Source organism: Sinohyriopsis cumingii, chromosome 16 (genome assembly GCF_028554795.1).
Source record: "Sinohyriopsis cumingii isolate HCF-2022 chromosome 16, ASM2855479v2, whole genome shotgun sequence".
NCBI classification, from domain to species: Eukaryota; Metazoa; Mollusca; class Bivalvia; order Unionida; family Unionidae; genus Sinohyriopsis; species Sinohyriopsis cumingii.
The window spans coordinates 44021887-44045105 of NC_142976.1; the positions used below are offsets into that span (position 1 = coordinate 44021887).

A 23219-nucleotide genomic window follows, 5' to 3' on the forward strand; every position below is an offset into this window, starting at 1 on the left:
AGACTAATCTAAAAAAGGAAGGAGTTATTTGTTTATCAAATCCCTATTTATAAACATTTTCACTTGACCTACATTATAAGAAGCAATCCAATGGAAAGCCCTAGTCCAATTGTAAATAAGACCAACCTTGAACACAAAACCTACGTAAACCTTTTTAGAAGTGGCAATAATCTAAATTACAATTTACAATCATTTACAAAAGTTAACCACACAATATAATTTAGATGTACATAATATTGTTCACACAACTGTTTTCTTTGTTCAGTTTTACAGTCAAACCCGGTTATCTCGATTACGTCGGGGGTGTAAAAAAATCGTTGACATAACCGGGTCCCGAGATATCCGGGTTCATAAAAACCGGTAATTTTAAAAATGTCCTTGAGCATTACTCCTGTCTCTTGCTGGTGTTTACTGGAATCCCCTCCCACTGCATGTTACAATAAAATAAACAAAACGCTTAATTGATAATAAAATGAAATGAACTAACCTGGTGTTGTTATCATTTATTCCTTTTTTATCATCATAAGTAATTTATTAAAGAAAAAATATATCTATGAACTCCTTATATCACATGTAGCGTATGCATCCATTACTGTAGTGTGCATCACTTATGTCAGATAACACACGACGCATTTTTATAATTGATGTGAATATTGAAAAACAAATCATGTTTGGTTGTACTCAGAGGTTTGAATATGTTATCAGATTGAAAAATGGATCAAAGAAAATCACAAACGAGAGAGTGAGAGAGAAACATCCACCGATTGCTTTCAGGCACCCGCCATTCACGCATAACGCGGTGTTAGGTGCAAAATAACCAAGATTGTATTATATCCAGGTTAATATATGACAGTATCTCGCAGATAAAGATCAATAAATGTTTTTGAAAATACATGTACATGTACATGTACATTGACTGTGAGTGCAAATGAGGAAAAGCGATCCTATAAACCAACTATGCTAGACGCCATCATGTATGCCCGTGCAGCTTGGAACAGTGTATCGCCGAAAACCATTCAAAACTGCTGGTTCCATTGTATTTTTCCGGAAATTTCTGATGAAGAATTTCACCAGCAGTGTTTAATTGCACAAGAAATTAAAGAGCCTCAATCAGAAATAGGTCTTGAAGCGATGGCTGATGAGATTGCGGACTCCATAGGCATTGCTCGGGATGAATTTTCTAATTATGTTCACGTGGATGATGATGCCAATGCCTATGGTGAACTTACTGATGAGGAAATAATCCAATCGGTGACAACGAAGCAGATACAATCATGCAAGCAAGATGATGATGATGATGATGATGATCAGCCTATCACTATCCCAAGCTACAGTGAAATGGCTGAATGCATTAAAAAAATGAAATTGTTTGTGGCAAGTGTCGACGGTGCCGAGCATATGTATGAAAACGTAAGTGCTTTTGAATCGTTCGTTACAGATCAGCACCGGAGTAAACAAAAGCAGACTGATATTACTTCATATTTTCTACAAATCGATCGCTTTTGCTGACTATTTCTTGTACAATTTCTGTGAGATTGACGTTAAAAAGTTGCATTTCGTCGAATTAAGCGGGTCCACATGTTACTTCGGACCGAAACTTATGCCCGACATAACCGGGTTATCGACTTAACAGAGGTCGAGATAAGCGGGTAAAAAATAGCATAACAAAGAAGAATTTTTTCGGGACCGGACCAAAACGCTCGACATAAGCGGGTTGTCGAGATAACCGAGGTCGAGATAAGTGGGTTTGACTGTATATATATATATATATTCAAGTCATCACGACAATGGCTACTATTGGATCAATAACACTTATTTAGTTTCCAAAGGTAGTTTCATAATACAAATTTCTCTATGCGACTATATTGGGAAGCTTATCTACAGAATCAGGAAAACTCATTGGTAGGAGTTGAAAAACTTATTTTCAAGGTTGGCAAATGTGTAAGTTTAGTTGAAAAAAAGGATTCTTAATGCATTTATGATATGACTCGTCTCATCTGCATGCTTGATGTATTGAATTCCTGGAAGCTAACCCACATTAGCCGAAAGAAACGAATTTAACATTCTGCTATCAGCAAATGGTTTAATCAGATAAAAGCTATGTTCAGTTCTTCCTCATTATTACATACCCATTTAATCTTACATGGCTGATCTGGTGTGGTGTTCAATACAGATGTACAATCTTTGATTCTGTATCGCACCAAAAATTTCCCTAACGAACACCAAGCCTGTAACCACTTTTAAAAGTTGAAATATTCAAAAGTAGTCCAGTTATAAAAGTTTGGGGATGATTTATTGCTGTATATTTTTAAATTATTAAAAAATACCAACACATGTTTGTAATGTTAATAAATGCAGCCATACTGGGTGAAATACACTGCTTTTGTTGCTGGGGATAATGGGTGAGTACAAGTAGCAACAAGATCTCTACTGCCAAGTTTAGGTTGAGAATAGTGTTGGAGAGAGGGAGGGAGGGAGAGAGAGAGAGAGAGAGAGAGAGAGAAAGTAAAATCATGACAGGCTAATAGTCATGACAGCATAAACAGATAATTAAGGGACAGTAACTATAGTTACAACATTTGAACTTCACACTAGTTTACTAATTGCCACAAAGTACTGAATTCTGAGTAACCTTAAACAAAAAGGTGTAAGAAAACTGAAATTTCTAACCATGCACCCATTGATCTCTTTCCAAGGTACAGCAATGATGACACAGATAAGAGACATTCTACACTGTAAATTATTTAAAATTCCAAACTTACCCCAACTCCATTTTGATTTCAGCTTCAGTTTTAAAAATACTGTATGCAGAATTTTTAACTTAAAATGCATTTTTATATACATAAAAAAATCTATTTTTTAGAGGGGCAAGCGTAAGTGCAGAACTTTCAATTTGTCAATTAATATTACTGAGGAACCAGATTTGCAACATAAAGTTATACATATCACACAGAGCCAAAGCTGTTCTGAATGTGACATCAATTTTGAAGAATTACATCTTGTGACAATGTTGTGGAGACTTTTCTTCACTGGGACGCAAGCCGTGACATTTATGATTGTTTATGTTTAAAATTCCAGTGACTGTTCAAGTAGAAAGTAAAGAGAAGAAAACTGCACAATAGTTTAGAACTTTCTTGTCAAAAATATTCAAATCAATATAAAAATTCTAGTCCACATGGTAGAATGCGACAGAATCTTAGTTTTCTGTAAAATATAATTAAATTATCGCCTTTAAGTTAGCAATAATTGTTTTGTCTTAAATGAAAAGTTTGAAAGTATTGTAAATTAATGAGCTTTCTGTAAAACATTTAATGTATTAAGTTCTTTTTGCAAAATGTTTGCCCTGAAATTTGCTTCGAAGTACAGTATGTGTATTGAGTAGGTATAGTGTCACAAAATCCATCATCTTACTGTTCCATTTGATAAAAAAGGAAAAAAATCCACTCACCTATGACTGCAGTTTAACTTCATTCATATGTTCCATGCAACATTTTTGAAAACTGATGGCTAAAGAGTAAATCACCATCTCTGCAATGGGACAGACCAATGAGGCAACTGCACTTTATATATCTATACATAGCTCCAGTTACAGATATGGAGATTTTTCAGGGGGCTGTACAATATCTTTCATAAAATGCCATATGCCAAATTATTTTTTAAAGCATACATTTAAAAAATTGAAAATATTGTGTCAATAAAAAAGGAGTATATGTAATAAATTAAAAACCACGTAAGTGTTCTGTTCCAAGTGGGGGGGGGAACGAACTCGTTTGATATGGCATAGGAACATACGACTCGGTCTGACAGCCTCAGCATATTCCAATATTGTTATCAAGCTTGTTCTTTCTTCCCACTCTGGAACAAAACATTTGCAGTTCTGTTTATTTATAATGCTGTCCATATAAACCGTAAAGAATTTCACCTTACAGCGAAAATGCCTTACAATGACATATATTATTCATGCAGTTTTAGTGTCGCTCAATAAAATGGAATCTATAATCTTAACTGGAACCATGTTGTAATGAAGGGCCATATAGCGATGGATTGCGGAACTCTCAAGAGGTTGATTCAAGTATCATGCTCTGATAATTGGTTAATGCAAGCCAAATTAAGGAAAACCTAATTATTATAAACTCACCATTAAAAAAATTGTTCTATTATCAAAATGTACAAGGTGCAACATTTAATTAATATCCAGACTTTGATATTATTGACAAATGCAACATTCACATTCAAATATATTCTTAAAATTATGGGGATTTTAAACTGGACATGGACATTGTTTCCTTCCAGGATAATACGAAACACCTACAATACAAAACTAAAACAAAATTTTGTGAGAGATTTAAACTTTTGTGTGTCTGTGTGTGTGTGTGTGTGTATATATATATATATGTAGGTTACAGCACATGCAAGTCAGCTCCATTCACATGGCATGTAAAATTTCTCCATTCTGCATGAAATTAATAGCCTGCATGTATGCCCACAAACCGATAAACTCTGATATGATAGAAATAAATGACACAAGCATGTGAAATTCTGCTCTCTCTGAATCCAAAGTGAACTCATACATTTTCATGACAATAAATTGTGTCAAATTAAATACGTTCTGCTGGAATGTATAAAACTGCATTACTAGTGCCAACCGACAGGTGTAAGTGTGGTCAGGGTTAAGCGAAGCGCCAACAATTATTTAATTTCATGATAAATTCCTTTGGTTCATTTAGCCAGTGCTTCCTTTCTGGGCATTTGAAATTACCTGAACTGGGGAAGGAAAAATTCCAAAGTACATATATATATATATATATATATATATATATATATATATATATATATATATATATATATATATATATTGAAGAACAGAGTACATTTTAAGGTAAAAAAAAAAGTATGTGTCCCTGTTTCTCACTGCCAACATTAGCACTTTTTTTTCAGCCCATGTTAAAAAAAATAACAAAATATCACATTAGATATACACAATGTTTAAGAAAACCTGACCTGCTGACCCAAATTTTAAAACAGTGCAACCAGTAACACATATTTCGTTGGCCTAACATTGCAAAGACAAACTAATTTTCACCACTACACAATACAATCTCATTAGAAAGCAGTACACAAGACAAAGACAGTCTTGAAAATGAAAATGTACAAATAAAACAAGACAACAAAATTCCTGCTAGAATGGGCTAAAACAGAACCTGAAGCAAGTTCACTTGATGTGAAATTGATGAAGCAAGTAAAAGTCTTTGTTCTTTCTTCTAATAATTAATATTAACAAAATGCGTAGACCCAAATCGGTTGGCGCATTATGGCAGATATGGATCTATGCGGCCAGCTTGCTGTTGGATTTGATTTAAAGCAAGTATTTCTGGTATTAGCCTTACTCTGTCATCATGAAGTGCCTCAAGCATGTTCAATAATGTTTATGACTTGATATCAAAATGCTAATGAAAGTGAATGTTACAAAGCATTTGTAAAAATAAAATTGTGCTGAACTATAAATGACATCAACATCAAATGTATACAATGCATACACAAAAACCAATAAGTTACAATATACCAACCCTAGCTAACACACAAGAGGCAAGCATTACTACGCACTATTGCTACATAATTACTAATTCAGTATTCACAACTTACTGTTTGTATTGGGGAAGTTTCACAGTGGTCTCTACTGTTGCTTTTCTGTAAAGGGATGGGTAAATTGGAAAAAAATGTGTACAACTAGCAACACATTACAGCCAGACTTTACAAATTGTTTGATTGGTACATATGTGCAATGCCATTAATAATTCATTACACTGTCACAAGAGAAATTTGGAGTACAGTAAATTGTGCTTAGGTCTATAAAAAGCTGTTTCAGTAGCAAGCAAACTTTTAGTATATTTGCAGAGAGTACTGAAAATCTTGATTATATCTTGAGTATGAATTGAAATAAAACCTGTCTATACAGGACATGCAGGGGAACATCTGCCCTTTATATACAAGTGTTCTTTATACTGGAGTAAAATTTATTTTTGCAATGAAAGTAAGAAAGAGAACACCTAAACATATTCATGCATGAGCAGGTTTCTTTTATATGTAAGTGTTCCTATAGTAGGTTTCACTTTAATCTGATTACACATGGAAGCAATACTGACTTCTATCAAGACTATTTTAATCAGCTATTAATGTTTGTTCCTAAAAAAAATAGAGTTCTGTGAATGTTATGTGATACAGAAAAGCAATCTTGATTTATAGGTTAGGGTTGATTCATCCAGAGCCCATATATCACATAAACAAACTAGAGCACAGCCCAGTTTTAATGGTGCAGAGCAACCGATGCAGATGCCACTTCACTTCCCAGATGGCCACTCCACTGCACCTTACCATGCCAAAGCTGACACCCATTAAAGCTTCATCTACTGGGTCAAACAGGCCAAGGTGTAATGCCTGGCTCACTGTAATGATTATGTTGGCAACTGAACCCATGGCTTCCTCATCATGAGTCTGTCCTGCCAAGCACTTCAACAGGCTACTTCAAATTTACCATCCACTAAGATTCTTATTTGACAAAGGCTATCTTATGAAATCTAAATCAAGAGAACTAGATACAAACAGCAGACTGACTTTAAAGTCATACAGTTTTGCTTCCCTTGTAATAACAAAGTGCCCATTTTGGCCAAGGAACATGTGATTAGAACTTCTAGTTAACGTATGCTCATGACTGGCATGCATTAATCATGTAAATTAATCTTACATTAAGTTTTTTCTCTTCATACTCCTGATTTACATAATAAGTATTCACTGAAATGAGTGACAAATTCTCAAATCATAAGAAATATCTTTTTTTCTTCAAAAGCATATTTTGAATCATGATAGTTGGTACAGTGACTTCATTTCCAGAAGAGAAAAGTAGGTCAATTGTGTGTATGTTCTAATGCCAAATTTGTGAAGTAAAGACCCAAGAAAAAGGGTTTAAACCAAGTTTTTCTCCTGTTGATAAAGAGAACTCTTTCCATAATATTTTTGAATTTTCATGATTTTTCTTTAAAAAGCCACAATGACTGGCAGTCAACCAGTCAGCTTAGTGACTAACTGTGGATGCCAGAACAAGAGTTTCTGCCATTATATGATGGCATGCATATTTTATAAACTCTCAGTCCCTCCACCCGAGTTTACAAGGATTCTGCACTTACTGCTGTGGAGATCTAGTGATGTTTACTGTTGTCTGGACTGTTGTAGTGACTCCGCTGGAAATCAAGAAAGGGAGGTTACTCTAAACTTGTATTTATGGCTGAAATTAAGTGTGTATTTTTTGTAAAACTGCATCAGAATACAGACTTGTACATGCTCTTTAAATATTTTTCTTTACAAGAAATTCTTTCATTTTGTTGTTATAAAAAGAAAGTTCCAAACAAATCACAACATATTTATGAAAATATTAGTGTACAGTGGATTTTAAATGGTATAAAAATGCCTTGACACACAATTGACAAAATCTAAGATGGTGCATATATGTATATGATTCACATTACACACATCATCTTTAATTTACCAAACCATGTGTTTGAAAGATTTAAACTGATTCTTTCAGATCTAAATTTCGAAATCCATGGATTTTCTATACATTGAAACATGAGACTCCCTTCTTGTTGAGCCTGCCTTGAATTGTGCTGAATTAAAAAAATTGCCAAAGTGAACACTATGTCAAGCTTTTGCATAAGTGGGCTCAATAAAAACTATAAATGTGTTCATAGAAATCAGATGCCCCACCATTATCTGAAAACTGACCTATACACAGATCAGAAAGGCTGGGTGGCTTACAAAGTCAACAACTGTCCCTACCAAAGCTGTGATGGGGCATATAAATATTTAGGCAAAGAATTCATGTAGAGAAACTGAAAATTATATTTTTAAAAAGCGCAGTCCCTGCCCCCACCTCCAACTGGTTTAGTTTTTATAATTTTTTCAGACATCAAATAATTTATGCAACCATTTCAGCCTGCAATAAAGGCTCTTTTTTTCTCCAATAAATCATGCATGGAGGTGGTGCTGGCCCTGTTACACCTACTTTTGTTCCTTGAATTCAGAATGTTAAATCTCATCCAGTGATATATAAAATAAAAATATTTACTGGAAATTTAACTATTGTTCTTATGTTCTGTTGTCATAAACTTTTGATTTTTAGAAAGAAAGAAAAAAAAAAACAACCAAAAAACAAAACAAATTATGTCAGCATGCAACAAGGATTGACCCATTTGTGGACCAGAGGAACTCTTCCCCAAATTAATATACATGTATTTACAGGCTTTACGGGCACATCAGCACAATCCTGACTATATAGTGCTGAGCAAGATTAAAAATCCTAAAGAGGTATACAAAACAGTAAAAAGAAAAACGAAGAAGAAAAAAAAAAGTGAGAAAAATCCCCAAAAATTAAAGTCAACTGTTTTTCTTTTATATGAGCATCACTCTTTTACAAAAGAAGTCAAAGACCTCAGCAGGAGCTTCATCACAGGATGCATCCCAGTGCAAACAAGTTGCCTTCATTAGTTGCCTCTTACAACATACAGGATGTTGCATCACCTTTACTACATCCCCTACCCCACTGGGGTATCATCAATTAATAAATTTAAATACTGACAAATGCTATTTTTCATGCAACAAAAATGTTTATACTCATGGAATATCCGAGTAAGTCAACTAGCATAAAGAATCATGTTTACAACCCTATAAAATGTATTTACATTCCAAACTAAAATTGTTCTGAGATGTCATTACTGCATTCCACATTCTGTGTCGCACAGCTGCTAAAACTGGCTGATGGTGGGTCTTAATTATGGTCATGCTTATCATAATGATGCAGCTAGCATGCAGACTGTATGCAAAGCAAAATGTCTAACTCTTAAAAAACTTTCAGTATTTCAGATCAGCAATACATTATTAGTTGATAAAAATAAATATACTAAAGTAGCAGTGCCCAGGCCAGGATTTAATTTACAGAGGTCAAAATGGACAGTCAGCATGAGAAAAGATGATTCATTTTTAAATGAATTCAATAAATGAAAGCATTGCCTTATCTGTGAAATTACTTCTAAAATAGCAAACTGACTGGCATGCTGATCTAAATTTAAATTAAAAGTTTACTTTCTGTTTGATCAAAGAAAAGGTCTTTAAAACTGCAACCACAACTACCAAGACCCACCACAATACAGACCTATGTTATTTTTAAACAAAATTTGCTACAGTACTTCTTGGTTCTATTCTCTGATTGGTTATTGGCACAAAAGCATCAAATCAGAACTGCTGATTAATCTACAAACCAGTAACAACTCGCCCTTTCAGATCAGTCACATCTCGCCTTTTTTCATGTGAGGTTGAGTGACTCAACCAACAGATGTGAAAAAGCTTGCTAGTAGCTTCCCATGGGTTGGTGGTTTTTCCCCCAAGGCCTCCCCAGGTTCTTTATGAACCAAATATATGGGCTGTCAGGTTTTGCCTATTATGTGCTGAAAAACGGCATTAAATTCACTAAACCAGTAAAATGACATTCATCTCAAATAAAATAGTATTAATGGTGTGTAGCTGCAGCCTGGTCTGAACACTGTATTAGTCAATATAAAAGATATAACATACAAAACAGAGCATCGAATATAACCAATTCAACCCCCAGTTATTTATAAACGAACAGTATTCTCCAATGATAAGCCCAGGGTATATGTCAAGCAAATAGTTTGGAAAAGAGAATAGAAGACCCTTATTATGCTCTCAGATAGAAATTTGATAAAATTCTGGTAAATCATAAATCATGGGATTATTATTGGAGAATTACAGTATTAACATGATTTACTTATCAAGGTGCCATACACAGAGCTTGCTTTGATATAAGCATCATCCATCAGAATGTACCAACACACTAACAGATTATGTTATGTAATGTTTCGCTTTTTAAAAATTCCATAAGGTCTGCAGGAAACTATGAAAAAATGGCCATCAAAACCTCGCAGTTTTGTCTTGTCTCTATTTTTCTGTGACTGAATTGTTTTATTCATTCTTTTTTTTCCAACATTTGTTGGGTTCATTTCAAAAACATATAGTGTGACTCCATTAATTTCTTGAAACTTTAAAAAAAAGTGCAAAAATGTATAAATGGAGGTAAATCAAATCAGGCGCATGGTTACAAAAGTGAGAAAAAAAAATGTAATTTTTGAGAGAGAAACTAGTCTTGAGCTCAAAATACATTAAAAGCTCCGAGACGAGGGTCTGACAATGGTGGAACCCACTGGCTGCTCTATAGCCCATAAAGGTGGAAACAATAACCCTTTTCTTCAGAAAGAAAGAAGATAATCTGCAACTGCAGTTCAATTGGGACCAGTTAGATTAATGCCATGCTGACAGACCTAATAACAATGATCTCATGTCATAACATTTTGAGGGCAATTACAATGTAAGCAATTCAGACTGCAACCCTGGTCAAAAACTGATCTTGGCAGATAGATCATGTGATATGAGCCAAACATGAAGGTAGAGCATTTCTGGATTGTAATGAACAAGGGATCCTCTGTGCAGAAACTTGGTGTTCCCTCCTCAGTAAATCCACTGAGGTGTCAAAAAGCAGGAATAGGAGATCAATGAACCACGACTATTGGTGCCATGAGTGTGTGTGCTCACACACACACATGTGGGTTATTTGGATGAGATGAAACGACAATGTCCTGACGCCATGAAGGACTTGACAGGCTGTTCTGAAAAATGGGAAGGAATATGCGAACATCTGATAACCACAGGAGACTGATTGCATCCACCAACCATGTATTCTGTTCTGTCACTGTAGAGACAAAAATTGGTAGCTGGTTGCTTAGTCTCAACTTGTGAATCTCCAACAGCTGAAAAACACTGCCAAGGATTGGTACTGAGACCATTTTGTGATTAAGCTCCATAAACTTTACAGGGATACAAACCAGTTTCCCCATGGAAATACCCACTTGAGATGCCCCCAAGACCAGGTCAGGAGGTTTCAGTGGGCCAAATGGGTGGCAGAAGGGACTGATAAACCCCTCCTCTGTCTGCCTGTCTCTTGGCCTTATGCTGTGAGCATTTTGCTCATCAATCATTTACCATGACCAAAAGGGCAAGTAACTTAAGATTGGCTTTCTTTTGCATCCACAAAAGAGTCTCCAGACAAAGAGTCCTTGTGTCTGATGGTCTGTAACATTTAAGACACACTTCCAGAGGTGTGCAGGTGGAAAGCTTTTATGATTAGCTTGTCAAAAGCCCAAATAACCTCACTGAGCATAACCTGCCCTGTGAGGGACAGAGACTGAAACACCAGCTTGGGAGAAAGCTTTGACTCGTTTGGTGTCTCATTGATCTCATCAGAGTGCACGTGAATGGATGATTCATACTGTCTGATTTCAAGGAGATTCAACTGTTTGGTCCTCTCTCCTCACTGAAGTCTGTTGGCATGTGTGTATGTGTTTGTGTGGTGAAGGACAATGAAGAGGACTAGGAGGGACTTTGTCCACCTTATCCACTGTCCAACATAAACATATCCATAGCACAATCTGAGGAAAATGCAAAGATCCAGGCTCCATATCAGACTGAAGGGAAATGGGATGGGGTTATGAACCATTTCCCTAGACAAGGCAGCATTCTCGCCTATAACCACCAGTAATCATTATTTGAATTACCCTGTAATTCACACCTGGTGCCCAATGCCTATACTGTACCTGGTGATCAGTATCCATTTATATGACTGGCAACCAGAACCCAGTATGGGAAACTTTGCTCATTGCCAGGTGACTTACACCCAGGTTTCTTTGGCTTAGTTTGTTGCCCTGAGTGTGGTGGTTCAGCCCTGCACCTGATGACCAGAACCCCATAAAGGACCAGTTGAGTCATGAAGGTTGAAGAGAAGTCTCTATCCTGGCTTACAAACCAGAGACAATAGATGATCTGGACTCCTTATACAAGTCTCTAAAATAAGACTGACTTTTCCTTATGCAGAGCTGCCAACCCTCCAGACTCACAATTAGTGAAAAGTGGGATAAAAATTAGTGAATTTTGAATGTAATTAGTGAAAAATTATATCATGACACCAACTCCATCCACTTCGAACATCAGTACTGCATTATATGAACATCCCAAAATAAAAATAAAACATTTTTTACACTGATTACATGTACTACTTTGTTTGCAGTCCAATTTACTGATATACACAAACTTCATGCTATTTGTCATGATATGATGCTGTGGCAGTCTTGAACATCCTCAATCAGGCTATGGTAAATTTGTTTTCAAAACAGTTTAGGCTTCTTGCCTGCTGGTTAATCTTGGTGACTAAAATTGTTGCAAATTTTCAGCTCCTAAAGAGGAAGTGAAGTTTGTCTTATTTTTCCTCACAATAGGAACAATTTTTCACTGTCACTGTTGCTGATCTCCAAGTGAGAAAGACAGGTAATGTTCAACAAGAAAGCTCACAAACAATACTTTAGCATTGGTAGCATGCAGGACTTGAGTAGGTGGCTTAAAAGTGTGTGTGTGTGTGTGCTTTTTCACATCGTTTTTGCTACATGCCCACTGGGGGCTCATATCGTTGCTTACAATTTCTGCCATTTCCCAATTGTAAAATTCGCAGCACACTGATGTTTTGATGGCTGAATTCGACGCCAAATTTGGATGTACTACAATCTCTACTTCACTTGATTTGGAATACAAATCTTTTTCCTTGGAGGTGAACACATTTTAACTGCAGTGTAGCTTAATTATGAAATGGAATTAATCCAGAAGATGAAACATGGAATGGTGCTGAAAACTATGAACTCTAGCAAATTACGATACATGCTAATCTTTCAATCTAAAAAATTTCAACACTCGAAAATGTTTTCATGTAGTTTCCCAACCTCTATGTGCTTTTTTCTACTAATGTGCTTCCTCACATTGTCCCTGTCACCATGCCCAATGCTAAAACTTGTGGCACACTGTGCAAAAAACATGATGTAAATATCAGTATTTGTCTAATTTGATGGCTGAATGCATGGCAAATGTTTGGTATATTCCAAACTAAACTTCACTTTTTGTGCAATACATTTCTTTCTCCTTGGTGGTGAAGAAGTTTTCAAGATGCAATGCTGAACAGTCACTTAAATCAGTTGAAGAAAATTTCGGACAAGGCCCAATTTCTTTCAAAAGCACTTGTAAAACTACTCTTATATACAGATTAAAATAAGCTAAAATGGGTGCTACCGAATCAGCTATAGTTGTACTAACGCTGCGACTAGCAGTACCTGACCGTTTCGGCAACTGCCGATATCACAACTAGCAGTTAAAAGGAAAATTTAAAATAATTCAGACTTGGGAATTCTTGATTTTTTGACATGTGGCATAAATATGTGAATTGCTAAAGAAGTCATGAAATTCATGCCAAAATCATGAGAGTTGGCAGCTATGCTTATGCCATATGGGAGCCACATCATTGACAGTGCCTCTGATCAGGCAGGATCACTAAACTGGCAACTTCCTTGCACCAAGACACATTCTACCAAGGAGGTCAAAAATACAATTAAACCTCTCAATACCAAAACCTCGCTAAACCAAAATACACCTCCCCCAAACTGAAACATTTTTCAAGTCCCAAATTCTTCCGTAAAGAATTATTCAGAAAACTGAGAATTCCCTACCAAACCCAATTTTCATCATTACACTGAAATGAACCCTATAAAATTGAAATTTATTTAAAACGTGGCCAATACAATAATAGCCTAGAGCCATGTGTGATGTAAAAACAAAGGCTGGCAAATGCACGACACCGATTCTGGCCAGTGTATACAGGAGGCTTATCAACAGTCTTTAGACCTGGCTGAAGTGACACTTCGTACCATAGGATTGCAGTCTTGAGAGGTTCCACTGTACTAATGGAAGAAGAAATTTTCACCTTGGAGTGGAATTTGCACCAAGAAAAGAGATGGTAATGTAATAAGAGCAAAAACTTTAAATGCAAAAACTTCAAACTGAAGTGAAAAAATGTATGTCAGTCACAAGACCATTATAGAACTGATTTAAAACATTAAGAAAAAACTTTGGCACCTTGATCTAAGTAAACTTTTGGGAGAGGATGTTATAAAGACTTGGCATGCAACCCAATCTTGATCATGCTGAAATATGCAGATACAAAGACGAATATAAACTAAATATGATAAATCAACACATATTAGCATAATTTCAGTATATAGTATAGAATATGTTAACCCATGCTATCTCACCGTTGTGATCTGTACATGCTGACGCTATAGGCCAAATTCCCGGGTTGGGCACTTGATGCCATATTCCCTGGGTGGGAACTGGGCTTGTCTCTGACAGGAAGTTCTCCCACTGTTGTGGCCATCATGTGACTCATTCTCTTGCGCTACAAAACAGAATATCAATCTTTGTTAAATTTCAAAATAAATGTGAGGTGTTTAATAAACTTAATTCATCAAGTATATGGCTTAATTATATACCTTCCTTGGCTTCCATTATGTATTTTACTAGCTAAATTGAATATTTTTTTCTTCTCCCAAAGGAAGCTTAGATCCAGAATATTGTGAACCTTCGTTTTTCTTGCTGTTTATTTGTGCAAAGTCAGTAGAAGAACTGCATCTTTATGGTAACTAGTTATGCAAACAATGTCTGTGGGACAGATCTGAGATCAGACACACTTGACAAATGGAAATAAAAAATTTAAGAAAACATTAGCAAGAGTACCATAAATGGCATGTTATCAACTTGACCTGTGCTGAATAATCTTCAGTAAGATAACTAAAATACCTGAACAGAAACAATTTTTTCTCTCCATTCACAAAGTTTAGTCCAAAAACTGACACAAAACCTTAAAACCAATCTTGATGTTTTGAATGTCAATGCCAATGTAAACAAGATACCTTTTCCTCTTATTCCTATATAACATCAGACATGAGGCTGTTTCTAATGCAAAATCTTGACCCTGTGGGCAGAAGTTTCCTACGATACATGGAAGTATGATGATGTTTTCCTCTCACATTTCTGAACAACAATGAAGGCCAAAGTAAAATAGTGAACGCCAAAGTAAAATGTTGCATTGTGAATACCACTATAACAGCAAAACACCAAATAAGAATTTCCCTACCCAAAGTCAGAACAGTGGCTGAAATTGCAACAGCAATGGTAATACACATAAAGCTTGTATAATGACACAAATATGAACAGGTAAAAAAGAAGAAAAAAATCACATTAATGCATAAGATTAATCAAGAAAGACAAAAAATAATGAAACAGTCCTTGATTCACCTTTGATCTAGAACTTATTTACCCTTTTAAAAATGATGAGAATATGAATGTTTAAAAAATAACATCAACAATGGCAAGTTCAACACAGAATGAACTAAAAAAAAATCTGTATATTTAACTAAGTCAATCAATGCAAAGTGACCTGTTTATGGAACACTTAACTTCAACTACTGCTTGTTTAAGTATGTAAATGTGTTACAATTAATGTTCATCTTGATTTCTGTCAAAGAATGTTCAAGACAAGATTGAAATTGGGATGTTTTCACTACTTTGCATGCACTATACTTGCAGTAGAAGATCAAAATAGCGACCAAGTCTGTATAAAGATCACGTGTCAGGGAGGACATGGCAATCCTGCACCAGTGTTCCACACCCGGAAAACACAATCATACACATACAGGAATGTGATAAACAACCTAGTACACCCACACATGTGCAAACTGGTGCTGTAGAAAGAATTTATTATGTCATGAACACTTACAATGTTAACTCAAGTTTCTGTGTGTGTGTGTGTGTGATTTGGATTTTTTAACGTAGCTTTAATAATTTTTCAGTCATATCGCTACAATGTCTGCAGTGTGGCAGTTTATAGTGATGTCTAGCACTGGGGCATCATGCCGCAGACATGTAGCATGATGTCCCACCCAATCACATTATCCTGACACCAGGCTGACCAGTCCTAACACTAACCTCTTAATGTTGAGCGCCAAGTGAGGCAGCTGTTAGTACCATTTTTGTAAGTCTTTGGTATGACTTGGCTGGGGATCGAACCCACGACCTCCCGTATCCAAGGTGGACGCTCTAGCTACTAGGCCACTGGAGTGGTCAAGTTTCTGTAATGACAAGACAAACTGTGCTGGCCTATACACTGATTTTTCTTTAACAAATTCTTGTAAGGTAAAACTTTTTTATGCTTTCTAATGACAAAAACATTCTGTATAGTTCTAAAGCTATATCCATACTGATAATATTGTCTTTATTCCCCACCATTTTCAAGTAAGAAATGAGTGAAAAATAATACATTATAAATGTATGCACTGGATAGTGAAACCAAACCCTCAAAATCAGAATTTGTGGGCTGGAACTTGGCAAAGACTTGTTCCTGTTCATATATTCTGACCCTCCGATACGATTAATTCTAGTTGTCTCACTATTAGCTAATGCAAGTAAGACAACAAAGAAACTTCATGAAAGCTGACAAATTAGCATCCAAATGTCAGGAAACAGGTATTATATGCTTTAATCATATTTGGGACCCTTCCTAAAATGTAAGGATCCCTTTTTCTGTCCTGATTTCAAACCCAAGAGTCTCTTTGCACTTCCCAAATTACCCAATTTTACAATGAAATTAATACTAATTTGTTTGGCAAATCTTTTTTGTGTGTAGACATTCCTTGTTAAACAGGCTAAAAAAAACAATCAAATTATCTATTAAACATCTTGCTTTTAACTGGAAATGTCTCTTTACATTCATTTGTATATCATAAAAGAAGACTATTCCCAAGAGTTATCTCCAAGTGTATACTTAGTTACAAACTTACTGGTGCAGCAACTGGCTGGCTATCTTTGGACTTCTGACACACTGTCTCATCCATGGCCTCATCCAGAAAAGCATCAACATCCCCACTGTGATCCTCATCATCACTCTCATCTGTAGACTGGTGTACAGGCTGTTGTCTATGCCTGACTTTTTCATCTGTCTGTCTACTGGCACTGTCTTGATCAGCATGTGCCAGGGCTCTCAGGTTTGTGGTGCTTGCATGACTGCCTCTGTATGGGACACATTCTACGCTGTCCTCACTAGTAATACTCTGCCTGTCATCATTTGGTCCATGGGGGAGGACGCTCTGTCTACGAACAGATGGTGGCACAAATGCACTCAGGCTTACGTCATCCCCATCGTCATACATCTCATACTGCTTGTGTTGTTGAGGCTGTTTGTGTACTGGTTCGTGGTCATAATGATGTGGCTCCATTCCATCAGACTCGCTTTCAAACGAATCTTGACTTGAGGTAAGGTCTGACTCTTGAGTGGTTTCCGTAACACTTTCCTCCGACCGTGGATCAAAGTCTTCAGTTGAATCAAGTTCATCACTTGTCTGCCTATCAGTTCCACTTTCACCCTCTTCTGTGCTCGAGGCATGATCTTCAAAACGAACCTTTTTCAGAGACTCTTGTCGCACAAAAGGCTTCTCCGAAGCATCAGACTTCTTTGATACCAGCCTGTAAATACTGGATGTTGGCTTTGACTCAGCTTGTTTCTGTGTTCTCTGATCATTTGCAGCTGCCACTGATGTCATGGAGGGTTGTTGCAAGTGGGAAATAGAATCATTGATTTTCTCCTCCGTCCTTGGCATCTCATTATCATCATTTACTGTTCCATTTTTGTTGAAGGTATAGGCGGCCCCTTGATCTGAAATGTCAAAGCCCATTGCAGCAAGCTTGCGGTCAAAATCTGGGGAAGAAGGATAAGAAAAAAAAAAACACAAGTAAAGCAAGCTAGAACGTAGCCAAGCAAGCAAAGTACAGGGAAAGATCAGTAAAGAACAATTCTAAAGCTGTTCTTTAACATTCTTCTATTAGTAGTTCTGAAATATTTTATATTTCACACGAGTTAATATTTTACTCCAGTTCTAACACATGGAACTTGAGATAATTCCATGGCCAACTGTGGTAAATTCTCAAACTTGTATTAATCTATCACTCCCCTAACCCCTGCAACATCTGGTGGGGGTAAAACAAAAAATGACCCTGAAATCTTCTATGTATTAGATCTCTGACACCCTCCTAGGGATACCTGAAGTACAGGCAAAAACAATTACATGCTATTCCACATATATTTACCATATGGGCAACTTATCAACCAAGTTTGGTGAATTTCCAACTATAGTTTAGGAAGAGGTGAAGCTACAGAATATCTCAGGCAGACAATTACTGGAATCACAATATCCTTGATGTTAAAGCATGCAGATACAAATCGAAGCTATTGCACAATTTATATGTGACCATCATCAAATACTGGCAGAACATATTTTTTTCTCTGATTAAGTTTTCAGACATCTCAGTATGAACAATTTTCAACTACTATTTTGTCTTTCCATGAAAACTGAACAAAGTCATGTACATGAATAGTGTCAGAAAATCGATGATTCCATTTAAACACCAGATGTTCCCATGCTTTCATTAAATATATGAATCAAACAAACGCCCCTGAATTACTTAAGTGTAGTCTGTTTTAAAATTACCATATTTTTTTTTGAAACACTGCTGGGATACAGGCTACATGAATTAAAAAAAAACACAAACTGCACAGGTAGTAATGCCACATTTATGGCTTGAACAACCTGGCATTTAGGTCTATGACTTTACAACCCCTTAGTGACAGATCTGCTCAGGATATGCCAGTATGTGTTTGGTGCAGCAATTTGAGAACCTGGATCTATTTATGAATGTTTCTGATGAACAATGAATTATTCAGTTTATAATAAATGCTGAATAAATGGCCACATATTTGTTTAATTACAGTAACTTTAACAATAGTTCAAGACAAGTGTTCAAATGTTGTAGACTGCATGTGACCCATACTGTTATTTAAATCGAGCACGAGAGAAGATGCATAAGTTTGGCCCTTGGCTTAAAATAAAGTACAACCACACAGCACTGGCAATTTTCCAATGACTTTGCTTGTCATCCTAAATTAACTGAAACAAATTTTTGATGCAAATTAATTCTAAGAAATTTTTAGATAATTGCTGGTAACAGAATTTTCATAACTGGTAGTTTCCCAAAACAAACAAGCTGCAACTTGGAATGCACGGAAATATATGTACTCAACAGTTCTTCACATACACTTGATCTATTTATCTGTTCATCTTTGATCAGCCAAAATTCTGATACGCAAACCTATCTACACCTTGGCGGATCAATCCGATGTTTCAGTGCTTCAGGTATGTGAATTTCATTTGATGTAGTGGCAAGCCACTGCATCCACTGAAAATAAAGTTGTTCCAATTTTAAACACTATTCCTCCTTGATCCAAGGGGTGCACAAGTGGAATGGACTCATAAATAAGTGATTTTCCACTGCTGGTCCATGTTAGCACAACACATCCTTTCCTTCAAACACCTGTATTATCTTCTTTCTGGTATGTAGTTAGACTTTTCGTGTTAAACTTACAAAATATGGTTTTGAAGACGGTTACCTCCACCAATTTCTGCTAGTGTACAATGGACCAAAGTTACACATTATTGGTTTGCTGGCATTATATACTAAGGGAGGAAACTTGTGCAAAGCAATGAAATACTGGATCAATCCACAAGGTGTAGTGTGTGTTGATTTAGATCTGTAACGTAGCTTTAATAATTTTCCAGTCATATCGCTACAGTGTCTGCAGTGTGGCAGTTTATAGTGATGTCTAGCACTGGGGCATCATGCTGCAGACATGTAGCATGATGTCCCACCCAATCACATTATCCTGACACCAGGCTGACCAGTCCTAACACTAACCTCTTAATGCTGAGCACCTAGTGAGGCAGCTGTTAGTACCATGTTTAGAAGTCTTTGGTATGTCTTGGCTGGGGTTGATTCGAACCCACGACCTCTCACAACGTGTAGATAGGTTAACATATTGGAACCTTTCCTAGCAAACATGTTATCTCTTAGGTAAATAAAAAAAAAAAAGAATTAAAAAAAAGGGTGTACTTGGAAAGCTTTACAATAAGATATATTATGAAAGCTATGCTTGACATGGTACCTCAGTCCTTAACAAATTTTGTAATAAAAACTGAATAAATAAGGAAGTGAAAGAAAGGTACATCATAACTGTAAATAAAAAATTATTTACTTTTTGATACATAGATAGACATATACACACACACATCTACCTAAATTTGGAAACAATTATATTCACATTTTACTTGTTTCTCATTATTTTAACCATAGCCCTTTGAAGCATACCTGTTGTGTGCTTCCTACTTATTCATTTTGTTCCAGCATAAGAGAGAAACAATATTATGCTACTAATGATACTAATAGCTATTTTGTAAATATGTGCTTCTTCTTTACAAATTCCAACACACAGGCAAATGTGAAGCATTTTCAAACTAGCTAAATGCCAAACTCTGCAGCAGCGAAACCAATGACATGCAGTGACCTCTCCAGGATTTTCTTAGCAGGGGATTAAAACTTTTTTTAAAGAGCACTTTTGTTTAAAGATGCACCATATTTGTGAATAGATCACTTTTGATGTTTTAACAAATGTGTGTGAACTTTTAAAGAACATAGTTTTTTTAAATCTTCAAATCAGTGGCAGTGGTCACGTGTTATGACAATGATGCTACGTTGCATGCATCAGAACTGCACTACCAATAAATATTGAAAACTGCATGCCTGCCATTACACAGCCTCACCATGTGCGGTTAGTAAAATGCTTACAATAACCAGATAATCAAAGAAAGCATCGGATCAGCTCTAAAGCCAAATCATATATGCACTAAATTGAGGCAGATGATCTAGAAGTCAAACATTAATGTTTACAGGTTCCACTATCCTCATGGCGAAACAGGTGAGTGACTTCTGCACGCTTGCACATTTAAAAAAGGGATTAATTAAGTTATGGAGAATTTCTGCAATTGCACATCCTGGAGAGAAAACAGCATGCTTTTGCAAACTATCACTGTGACAGCCTATCTATCTAAGTGCCCTAGTACTACAGAGAATTTTATTTTGGTTACATTTCAACAAAAATGTTCAAAGTCTGTATGAATAGGGATAAAAATAGTGTTTTAAGATCTAAGAATGTTAAAAGTTTTCTTCTGAGGATTTTACATTTTTTAAAATCCTGACGTAGCATTTCAAATAATCAAAGCAATGAAATCAATTGCAACTTGACTGTGGGATCTAAAGCTGCAATTTCCACATTTAAAGACGACATAGGCAGAAATATTTTTATTACCATTAGATACAAAACAAAACAGGAAAATGAAAAAACTTATAAACTAATAATGTTGCTGTTACAAATGGTGGCAGTAAAACTTAATGTTTTCAAATCTCTAAATACAAGATTGTTAAAACATGGTTCAGTGAACAATCATTTTGTGAGACCAAAATACTCTTTGAATAAAATAGTTGTTCACAAAGCAACATCCCATAATATCAGTGTTACACACAGTATCACAATGATACCCTCTAAATTTTTGAGAATACACATCCTTTTAGAAAACCAAATCAAAATAATAGTACAGAATACACTAACAAAAAATGCTTGCTCCCAGGTCTGCTGATTTTACTTTAGTCTTCAATGTACTATAATATTTTCTTCGGACCCATACATTACTGCAATAAAAGTTTTATCATGTACTTGGATAACTCAGGGAAACATTAATATATTTGAATATTTGGCTAACCTGAAATGAACTGCACCATGGAATTTTTACCATTCCAGATAATGCTCTCATTTAATTTTAGTATACTCACTATCTACCTGCATTTATTATAATTATTACATAAGTTTTCTGAATTATTTTTCTATCGAAAGTAATAAATCATTAATTAAATGACAAATAGAGTACTTGCAAAAATTTAGTCTCTTCACAACGTCATTATTTCAACCTTACAATAAATGAAATCTTCCTTGCCATACAGGTAACATTAACCTTGAAAAAATGTGACACTAATAGCCATGAAACAATTTACATAGGACCTAATCCAACTACCACAAACCTGCTATGTTTTCAATGCTAGATACATAGTTTTAAACTAGATATTCATTGCTATCTTAGGGTTTTATCATTTCTTTCAACTTTGGCAATTGCTAGTGCCAGCAGAGGTATAGATGGGCATCCAGTAATAAAAAACTGTAGACATATTTTTTAATTTGTTTTCTCATGAAAAAACATGCATGGAGGATGAACAGCAAACAGAAGCCAGCACTAAATGTGCAACACTGAACATGGCCATTATTTCATAAAGCCACACCCTTACCTCCTGAGCAGCATTCACTTTATGAATAACTTTCAATATTTAGGATCATTGGTGGTGTAGATATTATTTGACAAAATATTTACAACATTTACTCTACCTGCTCGTGCTTTAGCCTTGATTGCTTCCCGTTTATCCTGTGGAGTTCCAGCTACTAATGGATCTACCTGTGGCACTGATGTATGAGGTGGATGTTCTTCCATTCTTGCTGCCTAAAATCATAACAAGACTGATTATAAGACAACTTTTTACAAAAACACATACAAGCCAACATACTGATACTGTACAGGATCTGAAAGGATAATCCAATTAGGTATTTTGTCGTTTTAATATGGTAAACATTAGTAATCCAGTTTCTGTTAAACTAGTCTCATATTAATTCACAAATGCCAGAAAATATTACTCCAGTAATTAGTGATTAATTTGATAAGAACCCTGTGGAAATGTGACACCAGCCTATCATTTGGCAAGATATCGAGTAAATTTAGCTACAGATAGTAGTTCAAACAGCTGTTCTGAAGTATGATGTCATGGTTACCATTGTCACAAATCACAATGATAAAGGTGCTGGATATGCTTCATTACACTTTAATTCTATAAAATCTGATCAATGTTTCAAATTCAAAATTGTCAAAAAAGCTTCAGTTACAATCTCCTCTATGTGATGCAAATATCTCATAACAGTTTGGTACAACTTCTCAGATTCATTGCTACAATCAGTTGCTATTTTGAATGGTTGGGATGAAATATTATCCACAATGTCTTTCTAAATTGACTTGCATTGTTTCAATACAAAAATGGCAGTACTTTCTGTTCTACCACACTGGTAACTGTCTGCTAATGATAATTTGGGAAACATGCTTCTGAACAGTATAGATGCATGATCTCATGCAACAATTGCAATATTAAGCACAACTAAAATACATTAAGTTCAGTTTCTGACACTAGTGATC

At 35.7% G+C, this 23219-nt stretch overlaps 1 protein-coding gene across 4 annotated transcripts in view; it reads right to left on the bottom strand.

The window, feature by feature from the left end:
• Nucleotides 1–23219, bottom strand: part of LOC149780329 (uncharacterized) — a 90782-nt gene that overhangs the window by 33545 nt on the left and 34018 nt on the right. Inside the window, exons 9-13 of one of the 4 annotated variants that reach the window (XM_089937202.1) lie at nt 22367–22478; nt 16830–17701; nt 14247–14389; nt 7182–7235; nt 5644–5688 (exon numbers count right to left, since the gene is read on the bottom strand). In XM_089937202.1, coding sequence (XP_089793328.1) covers nt 5644–5688; nt 7182–7235; nt 14247–14389; nt 16830–17701; nt 22367–22478 — 1226 coding nt within the window. Of the gene's footprint in view, nt 1–5643; nt 5689–7181; nt 7236–14246; nt 14390–16829; nt 17744–22366; nt 22479–23219 lie in introns of all 4 variants that reach the window. The other 3 variants (XM_089937201.1, XM_089937203.1, XM_089937204.1) reach the window with 3 other exon arrangements.